Source organism: Felis catus, chromosome A3, assembly GCF_018350175.1.
Source record: "Felis catus isolate Fca126 chromosome A3, F.catus_Fca126_mat1.0, whole genome shotgun sequence".
Taxonomy (NCBI): domain Eukaryota; kingdom Metazoa; phylum Chordata; class Mammalia; order Carnivora; family Felidae; genus Felis; species Felis catus.
Genome location: NC_058370.1, coordinates 21480065 through 21501890, shown reverse-complemented (window position 1 = coordinate 21501890; position 21826 = coordinate 21480065). Strand labels below are relative to the sequence as shown.

The 21826-nt window shown below is 57.0% G+C and overlaps 1 protein-coding gene across 2 annotated transcripts in view; it reads right to left on the bottom strand.

The window, feature by feature from the left end:
* Positions 1 to 1020: 1020 nt before the first annotated feature.
* Positions 1021 to 21826, bottom strand: part of KIAA1755 (uncharacterized protein KIAA1755 homolog) — a 40297-nt gene continuing 19491 nt past the window's right edge. Inside the window, exons 5-15 of one of the 2 annotated variants that reach the window (XR_006595193.1) lie at positions 18739 to 18862; positions 16146 to 16239; positions 15215 to 15301; positions 13569 to 13685; positions 11757 to 11855; positions 10661 to 10809; positions 8561 to 8699; positions 7192 to 7314; positions 6302 to 6505; positions 4469 to 4708; positions 2110 to 2244 (exon numbers count right to left, since the gene is read on the bottom strand). Coding sequence is in view for 1 of the 2 variants with exons in the window: in XM_045053641.1 (XP_044909576.1) it covers positions 1657 to 2244; positions 6302 to 6505; positions 7192 to 7314; positions 8561 to 8699; positions 10661 to 10809; positions 11757 to 11855; positions 13569 to 13685; positions 15215 to 15301; positions 16146 to 16239; positions 18739 to 18862 (1724 nt within the window). In the remaining variant the exon portion in view is untranslated. Of the gene's footprint in view, positions 2245 to 4468; positions 4709 to 6301; positions 6506 to 7191; positions 7315 to 8560; positions 8700 to 10660; positions 10810 to 11756; positions 11856 to 13568; positions 13686 to 15214; positions 15302 to 16145; positions 16240 to 18738; positions 18863 to 21826 lie in introns of both variants that reach the window. The other variant, XM_045053641.1, reaches the window with a different exon arrangement.

Below are 21826 nucleotides of genomic sequence, written 5' to 3'. Positions count from 1 at the left end.
GACAGGCATGGATGGAGGGAGGTGGGCTTATCAAATGCCTCCTGTATCCTCAGGCCCGTCTGGACTGCAGGGCAGGAGAGTGGAATGCAAGAAACAGAGCTAGCCTGGGGTGGGGGGCCAGCTCAGACCCCAGGACCAAGTGTTGCCCAGCAGCACCCCACCTCGCTGTGTCACATGGGAAACACCTGAGCGGTCGATTATAAATGCAGATTCCGGCCATGCCCTGGCCCCAAGGGCCCGACTTTAATTATCTGGGCGGGACCCCCTAGGAGGCTGCCTTTGATCAGCTCTGCTCGTGGTCCTAAGGCAGGCAGGCCACAGACCACACTTGCCAAAATCTTAAGTCCTAGAAGATTCCTGAAAGCCAGCTTGGGCACTGAGGTTTGTGTTGCTTTCCCTGCTGAGCTGTCTCCGGAAAAACTCGCCTTGTCCTCCACACCAGTGCCGCCTCCCTCTCCTTCCACAGATGAGCTAAGGGCCCCACCCTCTGTCCGGAGCCAGGAAAATTCCAGGGCCGGGCTGCCAGGGGCCACCTTGGTAACGCACCGGAGGTGGAGACAGGGGTTCACAGTTTCTCAGCATCAGGACATTCCGGGGAGGTGCTAGCAGGGGTTACTCTGGGCCATGTGAAAGGCCGGCTGTCTTCTGGATACTCTGAGATCAGAGGTGTGAAGGCCTCCCCACCTTGACCCCCTGCTGGACGGGGATGTGGCTCCCCACTCTCACCCAGTCCCAACACCAGCAGAACCCCATGACGCTGTGCCTAAAGAGCATCCTGGGGTGGGGGGAGTGGACCCCATAGAGTCTGAGAAGACATGTGGGGAGGGGAAGCGGGTTCTCTCTGGAGGGCCAGGACAAGTGGGGTTCCTGGAAGGTGAGACAGAGGGCCCTCGCCGGTGGGAGGAGCAGAGCGGAGAGTGCATTCTTACTCCTTTGGGGTGCGCTAACTGGCTTCTAGGAGATGATTCTCTTCGCGGAGGCCAACGGCCCAGAGAATAAACAGCCGGCTGTGCAGGGATCTGCCTGACAACACACCCTTTATTCCCTTCCCAGACTCCCCTCTACTCCTCCACCAGAGGATCCTGAATTCACCGCCAGATAAACAGGCACTGGAATCCGTGTCTCAGATAAGAAGCCACTCCCGAGTCCCCCCCGCTCATGACAAGGGTGCCCCGCGGGCCCCACGGGGAAGCTTGTGCACCCCTGAACTCCAGGTGGTTGCCTCTGAGACTTCTGGAAGGGTCTGTACCAATTATTCTTTCCACGACGGGACCGGGGGTTATGCAGTCGGTCCCGGGGTCCCGGGCTCTACTCTGTCCTGCCCTGCCCTCCATACTCCCTATTTCTATGTGAGTCGGGTCTTCCTGGAGTTTCCTGGAGCTCAGAGCGGGTTCAGGCTCCTGCCCTCTCCTGGTGACACATACAGTAAGGGTCAGGAGCCACGTCCAGAGGGGTTCAGCCAGGGCTCCCGAACTGCCTCTTGTCGCTGGGCCCCTCCCCAGCCACCCCCTGGAGCCTGGTGTGAGTGGTGGGGGTCCTAGCTAGAGAGATGCAGGGGACTTGTCTGGGTGAGTCCTCCGGAGACGTCTGTGAGTCTGTCCCCTCTGAGGAGAAGCTGCCTCCAGCGGGGCGGGGGGTGTGACTCTGCCTGGGGAGTCACTGCCAGGAGCCGAGAGGGGCAAGGAGAGGCTCCGGGGCAGGATCAAAGGGCTCACGGGGATCTTTGCCTTCATCAGCCTCTACAGCCTGGCCAGCTTCCTGGGCCAGAAGGCCTGCCTGGAAACTTCCATTCTGCCCCTCTCGGGGGGCCCTAGGCCAATAGGAATTTGGCGGTCGATCCAGGCCCAGGGAGTCCCGGAGGGGCAGGCCCCGCCTTCCCCTTCCCCTAGAAGCGACCACTGCATTCAGACCCCGACCCTCGGCCACTGCCTTTCTTAGTTCTGGGTGTGCCGAGTGGGCGGCGGGCCCCGCTGGGCACGGACAGTTGGCCAGTGCCCTCTTCAGGAGGGTCTGGATCTCCTCGTGTCTCACCCGGGCCTCCTCCCACAGGGCCTGGCCGGGGCCCTCCTGGCTCAGAGAGGCCACCTGCAGCCCCATGGCCGTGAGCTTCTCGGCAGGGAACTCGGATGCCAGTCGCCGCAGGTAGCGGTGGACGAGGCGCTGGTCTCCGGGGCTGGCCCTTTGGGTCTTGCCCAGCCTGAGCTGCCTCATCAGGTCCTGACAGTCCACGTGAAACCAGGTTATCTGGGGGCGAGAAGAGAGGGATGTGGGGTTCAGGCTGGGAGCGGGGCCGTGGGGCTTCCATGAGGACGGGATGTGCATCTCCGAGCAGAAAACACGGACTGCCGGGTTGAATTCTTAAGACGTTGCCCAGTCGATGCCCCGGCCTCCTCTGTGGGGTCACGAGAGCCTCTGCCGCCAGCCAAGGCCACGGGTTCACTCTGGCCCCTGAGGTCAACACACCTGCGACCAGCAAACAGCCCCCTGCCCCCTGGGGATCCTCAGGCATGACCTGGGGGCCAGCCAAGCCTCACCCCTCTCGGGGGGGGGGGCGATCCAGAGGGGGGCATTCGGCTCCTCGGGTTGTCCTAACGACTGCATTCACCCCTCACGACTGGCGCAGAGGGAGGCGTCGCGCTGATGTTTATCGAGCACCTTCGGCCGGCCAGGCTCTGGGCATCTCCCGCCCGATCCCACTGAACCGCACCCCGCAGCCCGTTTTACGGAGGACGAATCCGAGGCTCAGAGACAGGAAATCACTTGCCCCGGGTCACACTGCAGTTCAGTGCGGGATCTGAACTCAGATGTATCCAGCCTTTGACAGAGTATCTTGCAAGCACCTCCCTGCCCGGGCGACACCGGCCCAGGCAGGGCTGCGTCCCCGAGCAGTCGCTGGAGAGACCATCAGCCAACCCGGCCCGGGGTGGGGGGGTGGGGAGGGCCCTCCTCCCTCAGCCCGGCCTCTGCCCCACCGTGGGATTCTGCGTGTCCCTCTTTCACCCACAAAATGTCTGCAGGCTGCAAAGGAGCCAACACGTTTCCCAGCAGCTCGTGAAAAACATAATCTTTCTCTCCATTAATTTAGAACCGACAGCGAGCTGTTAGCTGTGGGGATTGGAGAACCGTTTTCTCCAAGGAAACCATCTTTCCGCGGATTAAGGGAACTTGTCTTTAGATAAATGGCTTCATATTCGCGGAAGCACACGGAGCTCATGGCTGGGAAAGGGCTCCATAAATCTCTGTGAGCGGCGCGATTGTGTTATTATTATTTAGTGCCAAAGCCGCCGCACGCGCGCTCTCTCTCCGGGGCTGGGCCCAGCACAGGGCTGTCCTGTCTGTCTGTCTGGCTGGCACTTGATCTTCCAGGCTGAGCTGGACAGGGATGGGGGCAGCCTGCCGAACCCTTCGTTGTGCGGATGAAGATGCGGGGCCGGAGAGGAACCGGGTCAAACAGCGAGAGGGCCACGCGCAGTGGGATTCAAGGTCAGGGTGCCACCTCCTGTAGGGTTCCCAGGCCTGGGTGGGGCTCTATCTTCCCACGTGCCCCCAACCTTCCTGCTCCCTCCTCCCTCCTCCCTCTTCCTCCATCCACTCGGTCACTGACAACAGACAAGCAGGCGAGGAGTCCACAGGAAAATTCCAGATCACGGTGAGCACCGTGAAGTGAGAAAAACAGGGGGGGACGAGAGGGAATGGGGGCCAGGGGGCCAGGAGGGGCCTCGGCGGGGAGGGGACGTGTGAGCTGAGCACTGAAGAAAGTTAAGAAACCAGCCGGTCTTAAGGAAAAGCATTCCCAACTGAGGGAAGGGCAAGTGAGAAGGCCCAGAGGTGCAGCAAGTGTGTTTTATGGGGCTGAGATCAGCCGGAATCAGCACACGGGGAGAGAAGGGGCCAGCTGCCCTTGACGCTCGGGGCATTGCTACCACTCCTACTGCTGCTAATGATAATAACGTTGGCGTTAATAATAATCATCCCAAATTTGAGTAAAGCCTGGGGTGGGGGTTACTTACACTGAGTTTAATTCTCTCACTACCCAGCAAGGGCCAGATGATCTGCGTTTGAATCTCAGCTCGGCCATTTCCCAGCTGTGTGACCCTGGATGCCTTATTTGACCTCTCTGTGTTTCCTTGTGTGTAAATTGGGCATAATAACAGCACCTGCCTCAGAGGATGGGTGTGGCAATAAAATGATATGTGAAAATGACAGACAGGGCCTGCCACGTAGTAAGAGCTACAGAAGCCTTGGTTATTGTTACTATTTTGATCGTTATTATTGACGAGGAGCTGAGGCCCAGGGCAGTGAAGACCGTGGCTGCGGTCACACAGCCTGGGCGGGCAGGAGCCGCCCCTGGCTCTGAGCCTCAGGTTCTGCCACTGCCTGGCTCTCTTCTGTCAGCTGGGAGCGGGATCCCCTGGCTGCCACCGTCCATATCCCTTGCCCGCTGCGCCTCAGAGGCAGAGAAACTGACCTGTCCTCCCAGCGCCCCAGGGGCACTTGAGCAGAGTCCCTCTCGCTTCCCCTCTGAAGCATCCCGACTTCTCCATCCTTTGTGTGCTGAGCCAGCCTGACAGCTGGGAGGCTGGGGTCAGGCTCTTCCCCCGCTCTGTCCTCAGGGGCGGGTCTGGGGGTGCTGGGCCTGGACCAGAGCTGTGGGTTCTTGTCCCATCCAGGGTACAGCTCTCCCAGGCTGCTGCTGGTCCCCCTAGGCCTCGGTGCCCCCAGGAGAAAAGTGAGAGATTTGGTCAAATGGATTGGGGGGTGGGGTCTCTTAAGTCAAATCCTGCTTGACCATCGGCCCTCTGGGGAACCTTGTGCAAGGCACATTCCTCAGTTTCCTCATCTGCAGAATGGAAACAATGTTCGCGCCCCTCCCCCATAAAGATATGGTGAGATTAGGGGAGCCTGGCTGGTTCAGTCAGTAGGGCATGTGACTCCTGATCTCAGGGTTGTGAGTTTGAGTTCCACGGTGGGCATAGAGCCTACTTAAAAAAAAAAGAATTGGGGCGCCTGGGTGGCGCAGTCGGTTAAGCGTCCGACTTCAGCCAGGTCACGATCTCGCGGTCCGGGAGTTCGAGCCCCGCGTCGGGCTCTGGGCTGATGGCTCAGAGCCTGGAGCCTGTTTCTGATTCTGTGTCTCCCTCTCTCTCTGCCCCTCCCCCGTTCATGCTCTGTCTCTCTCTGTCCCAAAAATAAAATAAAAACGTTGAAAAAAAAATTAAAAAAAAAAAAAAAGAATTGAAAAAAAGAGAAAGATATGGTGAGATCAAATCAGATAAGGTTTGTGAAGCACTTAGAAGAGTGTCCAACAGGGAGTCCACAGTCACGAATGCGGGCTGCTCTCATAATAATCCTATCATCATCACACCTGATTGAACATGGGAACCTGTTACCACCCCCCCCCCACCTTTGGAGAAGAACACAGAGCAGGAACGCATCTGTGTTCAAATTCCACCTCTTCTTTTCTGCAGCTGTGTGGCCTTGGGCAAGGCCCTTCTCTTCTTAGGGCCTCAGCATCCTCATCTGTAAAATGGGACCACTCTGCCTTGCCACACTGGATTGCCCAGAGACGACCGATGCAAAGCAGCGGAGTTCATCTTGCCCCCGACCCCAGCACTGCCCCCGATCCCCTCCCCGGGAGGAGCCCTGTCTTTTCCTGCCCACGGCTGGCCAACCTCTGGGCTCCTGGCCAGGACTAAGGCCCCTCTGTTCTGGGGGTGCTCAGAAAAGACTCCGGGCCCACCCTCTGCCAACTGTCCCCTCCTTCCCCAGCTCCCACCCACTGTGTAAGGCAAGGCGAGGCATGGAAAAGAGCACTACGATGGTGCCATGGGCTTCCCGTGTGACACTGGCTAAGTGTCAGTCCTTCTCTGATCCTGTTTCCCCAACTCTGCAACGGAAGTTTCTTAGGCTGGTCTGACCGCCTGAAGTTGTCTGCAGAGAGCTATGCGTAGAGAGGAAGTCTATGGCTTTGACCGGATTCTCGGAAATACCAGGTCCCCTTCCCCTAATCCCAACGTTTAAGAGGCAGATGATATCTGAGTGTCCCTTGAGAGCTGACTTCTAGGCTGCTGGGAGGCTGCCTGGTGTAGTGGGACAAGCTGGGGTCCGAGATCGGCTGGGACGGACTTAAGGGGGTCACCTATCCTCTCCAACCTTGCTTCTCTTCTGGAAAATGCAGGTGACAATAGAATGAACCCTCCAGAGAGCCTCGTGCTGTGTGTGGGCTGCTCCCTGCCCCCTCCCCCCTCCCCTCCCAGCTGGACGGGGCGGGGAGGGTCTGTGCGGGCGGCCACAGGCTCACCTTCTTGCAGAAGTGGTGTAGACGGAGCAGCGTCTCCAGGTCCGTGCGCTGCCGCTCGGCCGCCATGTAGAAGTGGGTCAGCTTGGCCTGGAAGGCCCGCTGGGTGGAGGTGAAGGCCACCAGTTCCGGGAGCTCTGCTCCTCCGGCCGCAGCTCCCAGCTGAGCTGCCTGCTTGGACAGCTCCAGGCCCCGGCGGTACTGGGCCTGAGCGGGAGAGGAGAGGTGTCCGTTCGGGTGCCATCTTAGCTGAGGCCTCCCTCAGAGGCCAGGAACCTCTGCCGCCCCACTGCTGAGTTGTCGGGCTTCCCAGACCTCTGTTGTGTCATCTACAAAATGGGCACCGGGCCTCCGCCTCAGCAGTTCATGCCTAGCTGGGACTCTGCTCGCTGTCACCTCCTTCGGGGAAACTTCCCTGACCCAGGGTCTGGGTTAGGGACTCCTGCCATGTGTCCCCACATTTCTCCCTTTCTGTTTGTTGCCCTGTTTTTCTGTCACCCCTAGCCCCCACTGGCCTGGGAGCTCCCTGAGGGCTGAGAGGGGCTAAATCACCCGTGTCCTCGGCTCCCGTACATCAAGGGTGCAAATTCCTTGCCCCTGACCTGTGAGGCTGACTTAATAGGTCTCTGGTGGGACCCTGGAGTCTGCATTTTATAAAATCTTCCAGGGATTCTGAGATAGGTCTTCTTTTGGATGTGGTGATCCAGGAAGGCTTCCTGGAGGAGACAGCACCTAAGCGGAACCCTTTCCGATCCATGCTGGTCTCCTCACTGTCTCCGGACGTTTCCTTGCACTTTCCCACCTGCACACCTTTGCCCTAGCAGTGCCCACCCCCCTCCTCCACGGCCCTCTCCATTTGCTCCGATCCTGCTCCTCCGTCTTTAGGAACGCACTGCAGCCTGGAGAAAGAAGTCCTCAAACTCCGCGTGGGCTTTCTGCACAGTCTCCAAGCTTCTGTCTTTGGGGGTCAGCATTTGCAGGCACCGGCTCCCCTCCTGCTCCATCCAGTTGCTGACCTGGGGCAGGGGAGGGAGGTGCGGACATGAGGGGTGCCTGGGGAGACGTCCCTCGGCCAGCTCCCCGCTCCCTTGGAAGTGGGGATCGTGTCCTCACTGATTCGGTGGCGGGGCCTGCGCCCGTTGGCCTGGACCGAGACCCTCCCGGTTCTGGGCAGAAGGGACAGTTTGGGGAGGGTGGCTGCATTGTCATGTTCTTCAAGTAGCTGAAGGGGACAGGACTCTCCGAGGGGGACCCCAGGGGGCATCTGGCCCGGCCAGTGCCATGCACGAAGTAGGCCGTCCGTGCGCGCTTGTCTGAATGAAGTCTCACGGTGGCAAATTTGAGCTTACTCTAACCACTCAGCGCTGCTAATCAGAAAAGAGGCAGCCTTTAGAGTAATGAGCTCCTCATCCCCGGGGCTATGCAAACAGGAAATGCTGCCTTCTGTAGAGCAAGGTGCGTGGGCCCGCTGTGAACTAACTCACTGTGCGAACTGGGCAAGTCGCGTCCCCTTTCTGGGCCTTAGTTTATTCAGTGGCAAAGTGGGGTAGGCGTGAGGATTCGATGAGGGACAGAGGGGATAAAACGGCCCTCGAACCCAGGAGCAGAAGTCCCCTTCTTACCCTGGGATGCCTTAAAGAGTATGTACTCACTCCCTTTACCCTCGAAAAGCCCATTTGTGGCAGGCACTCCTATTATCCCCCCATTTGACAGATGAGGAGACTGAGGCAATGAATAGTTAAATAACTTGTCTGGGGTCCGGGTCAGTGCTGGAGCCAGGACTAGAACCCAGGCCATCCATGTGCCCCCCAGCCCCCAGCACGAAGGGCTGCACTGGTTCTAGACGCCGGCAGTCGGGTGAGGTGATGCCGGGGGTGGGCTCCAAGATCAGATTCCCAAGTGTGTGACCACAGGCAGGTGACGTAATGTCTTCCGGCCTCAGTTTCCTCATCGATGAGTGGGAGCAGTCCTAGCATCTTCCCCCATCCCTGGTAGGCGGTAAGGTTGGAAAATCATTGTATACGCAAAGGCTGTGGCCCGGGGCTCGGCAGGAATGAGAACAGCTTTCGGGGTTATGTCTTCACCCGCGCGGCACTTCTGTAGTGCCGTGTCATACGCCCTGTCATACGCCGCGTCACAGGCCGCCCGCCTGGCTCTTGAAGAACGGCCAGCCTCGTGTCCTTACACCAGAGCAGAGTGCCTGGCTGGGGCAGGGCCTGGAGCAGGGCCTTCCCCCACCCAGAGGCCAGCCTCCCCTTTCACCTGGTGGATGGCAGCCTCCAGGCGGCCGAGGCGGACGCGGAGCTCCAGCGCCCCCAGGAGGTGGTTAGAGGCAGTGACCAGGACATGCAGCTGTTCGTCCACGAGGCCGTACCAGGCGACAGCTTCGGCCAGATGGCTCCTGGGAGGTGGAAGAGGGTGCAAGAGGGCCCAAGATGCCCTCCCCACCAGTACGCCTGCCCCCCGACCCCCACCGGTTCCGTGGCTCCAGCCTGGGTATTCCAGCTGCCGACTTGCTGGGTGACCTTGGGCAGGTCCCTATACCTCTCTGGGCCTCAGACTCGGCCTTTCCTGGGACGGAGAAAGCCAGAGGACACAGTGGGAAACCGAAAGACCCTCCCCTTCCCTGGGAGATGCCCTGGGAATCCGAGTTGGACAGATGTGGGTTCAAATCTCAACACCCACCCTAAGCCAACTGAGTCAGGCTCTGAGTGCAGCCTGGACATTCGCACTTTCTAAAGCTTCTTAGATGGTTTCAGGGGGGCAGCAAGGGCTGAGAACCAGCCCTCACACATTCAAAACTCTTAACAGTATCCAACACCCACTGTTAGTGCTTATTATTCCTATTGTAATGATGGGGAGTGGCTGTAACCCGCCTTTCCACCACAGCCTCCATTTTACAGATGAGAAAACTGAGGTCCAGAGAGAGGAACTGAGTCTCACGCATCGCATTCTGAATTGGAATCCAGTCTACAGCTTTTTTTGCACATAATTTAAAAAAATAGTCAAAGCCGGCAAGACATAAATGAAAGGGAGCAGACGGGACTCAGGCACGGTGACACTCCGGTGAGGGGAGGACTCTCCGGAATCCCACCCCACCCTCCTCTGCCCTACAGGGTCTTATTTCAGATGGAAAAGGGAAAAAAGGACACGGAAGGAAAGCCTGCCATCTTTGCTCTGGGCCTCCCCCATCTGACTGCAGCTTCCCGCAGATCACTGCCTCTCCAGGAAGGGGTGAAGGCCCAGGGTCGGTGCATGGAAAATGCCAGCCAGCCTGGCGGACACCGGGAGGAAGGGGTGGGCAGGCGGGAGCTGCAGGGACCCCTCTGCAGAACAAGCGCAGCGGCTCATGTGGGACCACACCGCCCCCTGGTGGAGCTGCTGGTGGCCAACAGTCTGGGGAGGCCTATGGCCGACAGGGACAGTGAGGCGGGGTCACGCTGGGAAAGACGGTGCCAGGCTGTGTGAGAAGCACCAGGACCCACATCAGTGCGAATCTGTCCGTGGACGCAGCTCAGGGCGGTGTGTTCGAGATTCTGGGCCAGGCTGCCTGGGTTAAGTCCTGACCCCCACACATCTCAGCTGTGTGACCCTGGGAAAGTCACTTGACCTCTCTCCGAGCCTCCGAGACTCCAGCTAGTGGGAATTAGACATGTTAATATTTGCAAAGCCCTTAGCACAAGGCTATGCTCATACCAAGCGCTGTTTAGGTGTTAGTTAAATAAACAAGTTGTTCTTGGAAGCTTAGGCGAACTTAGTAATTGTGTTTGTTCTAACGGAGACAAAATATCTCCAATTACTGACTGATTTAATTGCTGACTGGCACCCCCGCCCCTAAACTTAAGACAACCCCGTAATTTCCAGGAATGTGTATTTTTTTTGTGTTTTGTGGCTCTGAGACCATGGCCGCGGCTGACGGTTCTCTCGGCCAGGCTGAGGAGCCCACCAGGGAGGGCCGGGCGGTGCGGGGGTTACTGCTCAGATGTCCTGGCTCATCTATCATTTCGCTGAGCCTCGGTTACCCATCAGCAAAATGACGGACGCTGTGGCCCTCACAAGGTTCTTTTGAGGAATCAACGAGATGGACCCTTGAAGGGATTCAGCCCAGTGTCTTAGAAAGTCAGAGAAAGTGCTTGGGAGTGACTGGAAACCAGCAGGGGCCGTCCTCTGATGCCCACTTTGGGCTGAAGATGGCCGGGGCTGAAGGAGGGGCAGCAGAGAAGGGACCTTACCAAAGGCTCAGCCCAGGATACGGACCCTGCAAATGCCCCCATGCTAGGCATCCTTAGGGCCCACCCTATGCGCTCCCAGCTCCCAGGCCAGTGGACAAAGCTCGGGGAGGAAAAACCAGGCTGTTCATACCTGACGTCAGGGTTGAAGTCCAGCCTACTGGCTTCCTGCCGTAGCCTGGCCAGAGTGGCTCCCCCTTCCCGCTGGAGGCCCAGCAGCCCTGGGTCCCTCAGCACGGTCTCCATCAGCTCCTTGGACTTGCTCAGACACCTGGAGGCTTCCTGCCAGTGTAGGGAGGTGGCCTGAGGCCCCATCCCCACTCTCCTTCTACAGCCTTCCAGGGCTCCCCACACCCGGATCATGCCTGACTCCCCCAGCTCGGCATTCAAGGTCCTGCACCAAGTCTATCCTTCCTATGGCTAAAACATCTCCTCGAGCCACGCCTCCTCTTGTCACCATGGCAACCTCACGGGAGCAACCCCCACCGACCCAGGGTCTACACCTCCTGTTAGGACACTCACCCCTGCCTCTTCACTGGTCTCCCTGCTGCTCTCTGGCTCCCCCTGCAGTCTGTTCCCCACATGGCAGCCGGCAGGATCTCAAAGCGGCAATGTGTTCGCCCTGCTGCTTAAAATTCTCCGGGGGCCTTTCCTGCTGGCTTAGAGTCGAATCCCAACCCAAGTCCTTGACACAACCTCTTCTGGTTTCTTCTCTTCTCTTCTCTTGCCCCGCTCCCACCGCTCTGTTCTACATTGGCCTCCATGCTATTCTCGAACATGCCAGAACCACCCCACCTCAGCACCTTGGTACGTATTTGTTCTCCAGGTGGAGCAGTCCCCCTCTGTTCCCATGGCCAGCTCCTTCTCATCTTCAACCGAAATGCCATCTCTTTAGGGAGGCCCTCCCTCCTTCCCCTTGTTCTCAATCTTAGTTTCATAGCATTTGGCACAATTTGGAACTGCGCACCCGTTTCTTTGTTTATTTTCTTAATGACTACTCCTACCTCTGCACCCTAAACCCTATGAGGGCAGGGACAGGACAGTGTGCCCCAGGCTGGGTCTCCAGGATATGACATATAGTGAGTGTCCAGTAAATATTAGTCAAGTGAGCGGATAAAAAAAAAAAAACGGGATGATGACGCCCACCCCGGCTGCCCCCTCACACTGAGCCCTTGGTCCACGGAATCTGGGGTATAGTGAGGCTTCCCCACCCCATGCTCCTGGCTCACCTGCACCCCTCCAGGGAGGTCGCTCTTCTCAAACTGCTTGATGGAAGCCTTTAGCAAGGAGGAGACCTGGTGCAGGTCAGCAAGGAAGGGGTCCAGCTTCTGCACGATGGAAAGCCAGAGTGGGAGTGTCAGCCCGGGCCAGTGAGGCCACCTGCCCACTCCAGGAGGACACAGGGCGGGCATTAGGCAGTGGTTCTCAAACTTCAGCTGCATCAGAATCACCTGGAGGTCTGGAGAAAATCCGGACTGCTGAGCCCTACTCCCGAGTCCCCGGTTTCATTCCTTTTGGGTGGGGCCTGAGAATGTGCACCTAACAAGTTCCCAAGTGATGCCGATGCTGCTGGTCCAGGGACCATACTTTGAGAACCACTGGTGCTGGGAATGAAAGAAGGAGGAGAAAGAAGGCCCCCAAGGGGATACTTTGGGGAAGGGGAAGGAGCAGATGGGGGAGGGCAGAGTTAGGGGGCGTCTTCTGCTGGGTCCCACTTCGGCCCAGCTTCCCCGCCGACTAGCTGTGAGACCTTGGGCCAATCGCCTAACCTCTCTGTGCCTCGGCATCCTCCTCTGTAAAATGCGATCGCAGTCGTTCCTACCTTAGAGGCTAGCGGAGGATGAAACGTGTGCATTTGTGTGAGGTGCTCAGTGTATCCTATCAGCCAACATCATTATCAGTTTCACATTCTGGGTCTACAGGTTAGATGTCATTTCGAGGGAAGGTTTTAAAGTGAAAATACGGTTCAAAGGCCACTGGATTCACCAGAGGGGAACCGGGGGGTGCCTGTGGGATGAGTAGGAAAGGAGGCCACTCAATATATACCCTTTAGTACCATTTGAAGCTTTCACATACTGCCTGTTCAAAAACAGACACATGATAAGCGGGAGAGCACCGGGGCCAAAAACAAATAAACAAAGCACCACATTAGATTGTTAGTGGAGACGCGTGGCTCTCACGGGGGTGGGGGAGGGGTGATTTCGATCCCCAGGGGACAACAGGCAATGTCTGGAGATGTTTTTGCTTGTCATCATTTGTGAGTTGCTCCTGTCAGAGTGGGTAGTGGCCAGGGACGGTGCTAAGCACGCTGCAGTGCACAAGATCGCTCCCAACAACAAAGAAGCAGCCAGTCCCAAACGTGACTGGTGCCGAAGGTGAGCAGCCCTGGCCTAGGGCAAGTCCAGGGCAGCACTTATGGGCACTGCTTTCTGTGCGAGTTAAGCCAGGAATCTTTCGTGTGTTCTTGTGCCAGCCACCCCCGTTCCTGTGTGTCCTCATGTACTCAAGTGGGCATGAAATGCCCCCTCCAGGGTTGTGCGGAGAAGAGCCTGAGATCTTAGGGAGAAGGAGTTTCCTTATTCCCTCCCTCTTTCAGGAGGGAACGAGTCTGCCTCCCTCACCAGACCCTGAGCTCTCCGAGCTGCGTGGGTCCACAGAACGAATGTCCGTCAATTTCATTGGCACTTAGCGTAGACACAGCTCTTAGCGTGCGCCCGACAGTCTTCTAAGCTCTTCGCCCACATGAACTCAATTAAACCTCACAACGGCCCCCTCGAGAGGTACTGCCATTACCCCCCATTTTGTAGTGGAGGAAAAGGGCTCAGAGAAGCTATGTGACTTCCCCGAGTCCTGGGACTGGAACCCAGGCAGTCTGGGTACAGAGCTTGAGCTCCTCGTTACTGGACTCTGCACCCTCATCATAAATGTATGTTGGATGACTGTCTCTGGGCCTGACGGGGTCACCAGATCCAGGGGGCAGGAGAGTGAAGGGAGGAAGAGAAGGAGTTAGGGTGGGCGGTAAAGGCTTTGAGGGTAGGCACCTGGAAGAATTGCACCCACTCGCTGTGGCAGTAGGGGAAGGGGCCTTCCAGGGCTGTGGGCAGCTGCCCGGGGTCCACGTGGTGGCTGAGAGCTCTCAGTGAGGTCACCACCTCTACCTGCAGGTGAAAGAAGACAGTCAAGATGACCAGGGGGCTCAGCATGGCCACACCTGTTTGAGAAGGGCCTGCCAGATCCCTGCCCCAACACCACTCCATCTGCCACAGGTAAGGCTGGCCCTGGCGTTAAGAGTTGCTTTTCCGGGCAAGGATCTTCTCTGGAAAGTCTGACAAATCAAAATTCAGAATGAGCCCCTGGCTAAGGAATGGTAAGTAAACAGCACTCCTACTGCCCCTTCCCCAGCACGTGCCCGAGGCAGACATCATTAATCAATCACCGCACTGACTCCCTCTAAGCTGGGCTCTTTTCCAACACAGATCTCCAGGAAATCACACGAATGGATGAAAGCTGACCCTGGTCACGTAGCTTCTTTGTTGTAATCCTTGTTCTGTTCTCCAGTGACCCACCAAGGTGCCGTCTCCTTCTTGGGGCTGAGAAAGGTCACCAAATCCTGACCGTATCCTCTAAGACATGGAGGAGGGACGAGGTGGCTGCTTCTCCCAGACGGTGAAGTTGGAGGTTTATGCTAGGAACAGCTCCAGATACCTAAGCTTGGGATTGGGTGGATTCTGTTTGTTTGGGCCCATCTGTTATCCTCGGTACTCAAAGTGTGGTCCATGGACCAGCAGCATCAACATCACCTAAGAGCATGTTAGAGATGCAGAATCCCAGGCCCCATCCAGGGCTACTTCATTAGAACCTGCGCTTTGACAAGGTCCCCAAGGGATTCACTGGCACATAAACCCTTAAAAAGCACATCTCTAGGGGCGCCTGGGTGGCTCAGTCGGTTAAGCATCCAACTTTGCCTCAGGTCATGATCTCAGAGTCCGTGAATTCGAGCCCTGCATCGGGCTCTGTGCTGACAGCCCGGAGCCCGGAGCCTGTTTCAGATTCTGTGTCTCCCTCTCTCTCTGCCCCTCCCCCGTTCATGCTCTGTCTCAAAAATAAATCAACATTAAAATTTTTTTTAAAAAAAGCACATCTCTAGCTCCCAATGCGACTCTGCACCAATGAGGAGGAGGAAGGAGGCCTTGAAAATCCTTTCCCGAAGCAGGGCAGAGGGCAGGGGGCCCACGCTCATGATTGCGGTACACGGCGCTAATTAAAGAAAACTGTAGGGCTCTTTGCTGTAAAGTCCCAAATCATCTCAGCCTCTGAGCTGGCGATGGTGAGAGAGAAACCAGGGAGAGAAAGGCGGGAAGATCAAGGCCGCAATATGGAAAAGGCGTCTCTGCCTCTAGCTTACTCGGTGGCCTGGGGCCTCAGTTTCCCCATCTGAGAAGGAGGGAGGGGTCGAGGAGCTGAAACTTTAAAAATCGGTTTCATGCCACAGGCACCTCTCGGTCACGTGGTAGAGCCCACCAGGAGCTTCTGGGATTGCCAGAGAGCGAGCACTAGATGATTGATTTGGCCACACCTGCCACGGAGGCAGGGCTGACAATTGTAACGCCCAGCCTCCACTAGGTCACTCCAGGCGGGTCCCAGCTGGTGAATTCTGCACCCCGGCTCAGCTCAGCCTCCCCCTCACCTGGACGTCAGGCAATGTTTCCAGCTGGAGGGCAGCCTCCTTCTCTCCCAGGTAGAACACAGCACGGATGGAGGCTGGGGCCAGGGCCTGTCAGAGAGAACCGTTTCAGAGGTGCTCTGTCTAGACCTTCACTGAGCCCCCTGCTAAGACTCAGGCAAACAGCTGGGACGGGGCGGGGGGGGGGGGTTCGGCTGGGACGTTTATGTGGTATGTTTGGAAGATGAATGGTTGGAAGTCAATAGAGCACCAGGTCCAAGCCGGGTTGCAAGCTTCCTAGATGACCAGTCCCCTCTGAGCCTCAGTTTCCCCATCTATAAAGTGAGGAGGGGAAGGAAGAGGAGGGGATCAGACCATAAAGTAAGTGTATGCCAACCTTCCACTTTCTCCGCGGCCTAAGCCAGCAACTTACGAACCTCTTCCTTGCTCCTCTGTTCATGAGGCTCATGGGACCTAAGTCTAAGCCCATCGGGGTGGCCACAGAGATCGGTTGGTGGATGAACACCTGAGCTAAGGAGACAGAAAGAAACCTCCTGGGACCTCTGGGAAGCGAATCTCTCACTCTTTCCTACTGGGTGGGCTTCAGTGAAAAACCATGGGAAGTGAGAACCAGACTGCCACCAGGGCGGGAAGCCTGGCTGAGAATAGCGCCCTCCCAGGAGAACTCGGCCAGAAATGGAGACAGGAACCAGGTCTTGGTGACAATATCTGAGCCCTTTGAATCCAGGCATTTCACTTCTGGATTATCAAGTCACATGGACCAGTGAGCTCACTCTGTCTTCAAGACTGGGCTGGGATTTCTGTATCCGCAACGAAGAGTTCCTGCCTGGGGTTTCCGGTCCCAGGTCTGTGCCCCCTGGGGCCCATGAATGTCAAAAGTCCCCCGGAGCTCCCAAGCTCCTTGCTAGGCCGAGGCTGTCCGCCTCCCACTCACCTGGGTGGCCTGCAGGGCACTGACCAGACCAGGGTGTGGAGGCTGTTTCCTGGAATCAATCATAACCGCCAGCCCCTTGGTTTTATCTTCAGGCCTGTGGGTGGCAAACGGAATCGGCAGTCTTGCTGGATGGATGGGACTTTCTAGGGGGAAGGACCTCGCGGAAGGGGAGGGGGCTGGCTGCCAGAAGCCTTGATGTACTGGTGAGCTCTTCATCTCGCAAGACCGCCTGCCCATGGCCACCCCACTCCAGGAAGCCCTCCACGATCTTTCTCCAGGCAGAGTCCATTGCTTCTTCTGTGGTGTTCCCACAATACCTCACACAGCCCTCTCTCACACCCTAACAATCATAAGCTATAAGCCACCATCCCAGTTGCGGTGGGTGAGTCGCCCAGCATTTACCCCACCCCCTTCCCATGGGCAGAATTCTAGTTTCGTTCAAGAATCCAATTCCCTCCACAGAACAGGTCCCCCAGGCGCTGGTTTCTGATTGGTTGAGGCCGAGAGTAGCGAGCCAATTCCTCTGGCCAATGGTTGCTTTACGTAGGGGTCATGTGACATGTTTCTGTCCAATGAGGAGTGAGGAGACGTTTGCCAGGGGACTTCTGGGAAACACAGGCTCTCCTTGAAGAGGCTCTTACTAAGAGCTCTAAAGCAGAGACCAAGAGAAATAAATTTCCTTATGAGTAAAGACATTTGGAATTGGAATTTGTTACTTGCAGCCGAAACGCTGTCACTGGTTCAGTCTGTACTTTTCAGCGATTACGTTAGGATTTCCCAAACTGGCTCAATGGTCAGGAGTTGTTAAAAATAGCGATTCCTCACCTCCGCCCCTACCCCGAGCCCCCAGACGTCTGGCCCAGCACGTACAGGGTGGGGCAGGGCGTCTGTGTGGTTCCAAGTGCCCTTGGCCATCCTGATGATCAGGCAGGTTGGGAAAATAACCCCCAGTGCCTTCCAGCCTTATGTCCAGCCCGTTCATAGATAAAACCAGAGATCGCCAGTGTGGAGGTGGGGTTTCGGCACTGCCATAGGACCTGGTCACCCCGGTAAGTTGTTTCATCTTGCCAAGAGCCAATTTTCCCATCTGTAAATGGGGAGAATGGTAGTTTGGGCCCTGTGGGGCTGCGGTGAGGACCGATGAATTCATGAGCGTAAGGCACTCAGTGACTGCTGTAGAGTAAGAGGAATATAAATGTCTTCCGTTGCTATTCCCCTAGAAGGGAAACTGAGGCACACAGCAGCAACGTAGCAGACAGTGAGAAGAGGCTCTTGGAGGTGAAGCCCCTGTGTTCATGTCCCACACCTCACCTGCCTCTGGCTGTGTTCGTGCTGGGAGAGCGGTCTGTTTCCACCCCTGCCTTGCCACCAGCCTGGAGGCCCCTGGAGGGCAGCGGCCGATGTGAGGAGTCAGAGTCTCTGGCGTGTCCCAGCGTGAAGCTGGGCCCAGCACCCCACAGTTTACACTGCTCATCGGAGTCCACTTGGTGTTTCCTTTCGATCGGGTGAGTCTCAGAGGGGGAGGTTACCGCCCCAAGGTCACACGGCAAGTTGGTGGGATTCCAGGGCTCTGTTTACCACACTGGCCACTTCTCAGCACGGAAGAGGGGGTCCCATCTCCCCCCTCAGGCCAGAGAAGCCACACCACTTTGGAGAAGAGGAAGAAAAATCTCAATGGCCAGCAGGTGGCAGTGATAGCTCCCATGAGATGGAGCACAGGGAGAAGGTTCCAAAGGGTTCCACGAGTCCCTCCACCCCCTACCCCTAGCTGCACAACCTCTAGGTTGGGTTGGGGTCTATCGCCACGGTCCTGAGCAGACACCACTTCTGAGACCCTCCTAGCCGGGGGCTGGGACTCGCGAGGAAAGATGGTGACTTTCCCCAGCCGGTCCAATGTGAAGTCTGAACGGTGGGGGAGGAGAGGTATTAGCATCAGCCTGGATCGCCCGTTACTCACAACTTCTTTCTTTCACTCTCTTACTCATCCACACATTCACACCCATTTGCCCTTTATTTGTTCAACAGTATTTATGATTATCACCTGCCAGCTCAGTTATGACCTCTTCGGAGATGCCCTCCTTGATTGATTTCCCAATTGAAATTCGTCGCCCACCCTTCCCACTCTACAACCGTGGTTCTCCAAATGGGTCCCTGGCCAAGCAGCATCAGTAGAATCAGGACATTTGTTAGAAATGCAAATTCTCAGGCCCAAGACCTAGCGGCTCACAGAAACTTCGGGTGTGACCCGGTGATGTGTTTTTAACAGCGCTCAGGGTGACTCATGCAATGCTCGGGTTTGCGAGCCACTGATCTACAACATCCCCCCGTTTTCTTCACCACACAGACCCCCCTGAGCGCTTCTTGTCCATGCTGTTCCTTGCACACCATCCACCTCCCCATCAACCTGGGAACCCCCTGATGGCAGGGACTAAGTTTGTCCTGCTTTACCCCACCCCCCCGTCACCCCAGCATCTGGCTTGGGACTGGCTCTGGGAACAGAAGTTCCTGGGGTCTCTCCCTTCAGTCCCCGGTCCTGGGCTCTGGGCCAAGAAATTGACAGGGGACAGAGTGACCAGCTGGCCCGACCCCTTACCTGGGGACAGTGCACAGGTAGGAGAGCAGCTTGGTGACTTCCGAGGCCGTGCACCACGGTGCCTCCCAGGACCCCTCGGTGGTTGACACCAGAAGCAGGCGCCTCCCGGCCCTATCCCGACCACCTGGAGGAGAGAGGACACACGTGAGCAGCGAGAACTTTGGTGGAGCCCTCACTCCAGGAATCTGCTCTGGGGCCTCTGGGTCTCTCCACCTGGGATACCCTTTCTCTCGTCCCCCATGAAGTTTGACCTCTTAGTCAGCCTTTAAGACCCAGCTTGAACACCACTTCATCAGAAAAACCGTCCCTGAATGTCCCCCCCGCATGCAGAATTAGCCTCCCCCTCTGTGGACCCTGCACAGGGCACCCTGGGAGGCACAGCTCGCGGAACAGACTGCAGCCACGTGGATGGGTTCAAGTCTCAGCTCTGCACTGACTCACTGTGTGTCCTTGGGCTGGTCCATGTGCCTCTGAGCCTGTTTCCCCATCTGCTAAATGGGGAGAATAAAATGCTGAGCTTGTTAGGTGATTTCGAGGACTAAAGGAGACAGCTCCTGAGAAGGACGCTGAGCCGAGGGCTCGGTGACAGCGGTTGTTTTAAGGATCATCATCCTGTCCTTGTCTCTGCCCCCCGCATGGTTGGTATGCCGCCAGCTCACTATTTACTGTTGCAGACTTTTACCCACGGCTTGTCCACAGACTATTTCCTGTTCCGGGAATCGGGGCTGTGTGACCCACTCTCCCCACGGGGGTTGAGAGTCCGGGGTCCGGGGAACCAGCACAGCCCGGTCACACCAGGGCAAAGGAGAAGGACGATGGGAATAAGAGGCTCAGGCCAGTGGAAACGGGGCCTGTCTCACACTCAGGGCTCAGAGCCCTGCGCCCCCCCCCCCGGAGTCGCCTCACACAGAACTTTCCTGCAATGGTCACCCCCCACTCCACGTGGGCACAACCCTCTACAGTGTGTAAGTGTGTAAGACCCTTTGTGGCTTGTGAAGTCTCAGACACAGACTTAACTACCTTCACAAGTGCTGTCATACACAGGGGTGCAGACCTCGAACTTTGCACCCCAAACTTTGAGGGGTGCCTCTCAAACTTCCATGTGCCTGAGGATCCCGCTAGAACGCAGATTCTGACTCACTGGGCCCGGGAGTCTGCATCCCTCCATAGCTCCAAGGAAATGCCGACATAGTTGGTCCCCAGACCACACTTTGAGTAGCAGAGAGCTCAAGTACTCGGAACATTACCCACGGGGACACGGCTATCTGTTCATGTGTCTGGTCCCCCACGAAGCCCTGCCTGGGGTAGGGCCTGCACACCACCAGGGCTAGCTGAGCACCCAGATGCTGGCTGGGTCCACTCGAGCCATGGGCAGCTGTCCCCCGATGTGCCTTCAGCTGGGAGGCCCTTCTGCCCCCAGATGCCTCCCTCGGCTGACAGCTGGCGCCAGGGAGGCCATCACTCGCGCCTCGGAGACCTGGCTCAAAGCTGCGCTGTTCACATTGGCTTCGGAGTCTCGGGTGGAAAGTTGGCCTTGCTGGGAGGCCTTGCTGGAGGGGGGCGGGGTACCGAAAGCCACCAAAAACCTGTTGCAGGGCACCTGGGTGGCTCAGTCAGTTGGGCGTCTGACCCTTGATTTTGGCTCAGGTCATGATCTCACGGTTGTGGGATCGAGCCCTGTATCAGCCTCTACACGGAGCATGGAGTCTGCTTGAGATTCTCTCCCTCCCTCTCCCTCTGCTCTCTCTCTCTCTCTCAAAAATAAAGAAACGTTAAGAAAAAACTGTTTCACTTTTCTGCAGCATTATTCACTCCCCGTTCGGGGGGGGAAATGGTACATGATCTAACCGGCAAGCAATTTAGAGCATTTTTTTTCTAATACTGAAACACATACGAATGTATTCTTAAGTAGCATACAAAATGGACAGAAATTTTAAAGACGGAAAAGATTTCAAAGATATGTGCGGAGCAACTGAGAGCTGGGGGTGAGGTCTCAACCCCTGGGACCCTGTTCACTTTCTTCTGCATCCGGGGGTTCTCTGCAACAACTCTGAGAAGCCCTCTCCAAAGGCCTGGGCCTGCGGTCGGCAGAGTTATGGCTCCAGAGATGCCCACGTCCTAATCCCACAGCCTGTGAGTAACGCCAGCTTACCGGACAAAGAGACTCTGCAGGTATGCTTAAAGCAGGACCTCCAGTTGGAAGATTAGCCTGGGTCACGCACTCCAGTCACATAATCTAATCTAATCATGGGATCCTTAAAAGCCGAACACCTTCCCTGGCTTCAGGTGGTCAGAGAAAGGTAGGAAGACAGATGGGTAATGTACCAGCACATCTTATGCTGGTGTGACTGGTCCAAGAGAGAAGAGGAAGGTGAACACGTAGGGAAGAGAGGAGAATCTTGCTGGAGGGCTGTCTCTAAGTAGGTGAGCAGCAGCGGAGCACCGGCGAGGGCTCACCTGTTCTAGAACGCTGGCTGTGCAGAGGCCAGAAGGTAGCTACGTGGGGCAGCAGGAGTTTGTAGCCTCCTTTGGGTTGCTTCTCCTTGCTCATTGAGAGATAGAGGAAGGTTCTGGGCTGAGAGGAAAGCTGAGGGAGGCAGTGGGGAAGGTCAGAGAAGTGGAGTGCAAAGTCATCGATGAGGCCGGTGGGGGAATGCACTTAGGACTCGGGAGGTGAGGGGATCCACAGCACCACAGGGCCCCATGGCCGGTCAGCGGTCACTAGTCTGACGGGCCACCGGTCAGCGCCGTTGTGTGAATCCCGGGCTTTGTCCCGCTATGAGGGTGCGGGTCGGGGACAGGCAGGGAGCTGGACTTAATGGAGGGCCGGGATGTATTCAGGGAAGCTAGCAGGTGGCAGGGAGAGGCTAGGGGCCTGTGAGCGAAAGGGAGAGATTGTCATGAGCCTGGGATCTACGCTGGGAAGGAGGGAGCACAGGGTGGAGGTGAGGAGGGACAATGAGAAGGCGGTCGGGCCGACAGGTTGAGGGCCTGGGGGACCGAAAGAGGGTTAAAATTGGGCCCGTGGGGGAGCAGGGAAGAGGGGCAGTATGGTGTAATTACGGAGGTGGCTGTGGCAGGAGTCCCT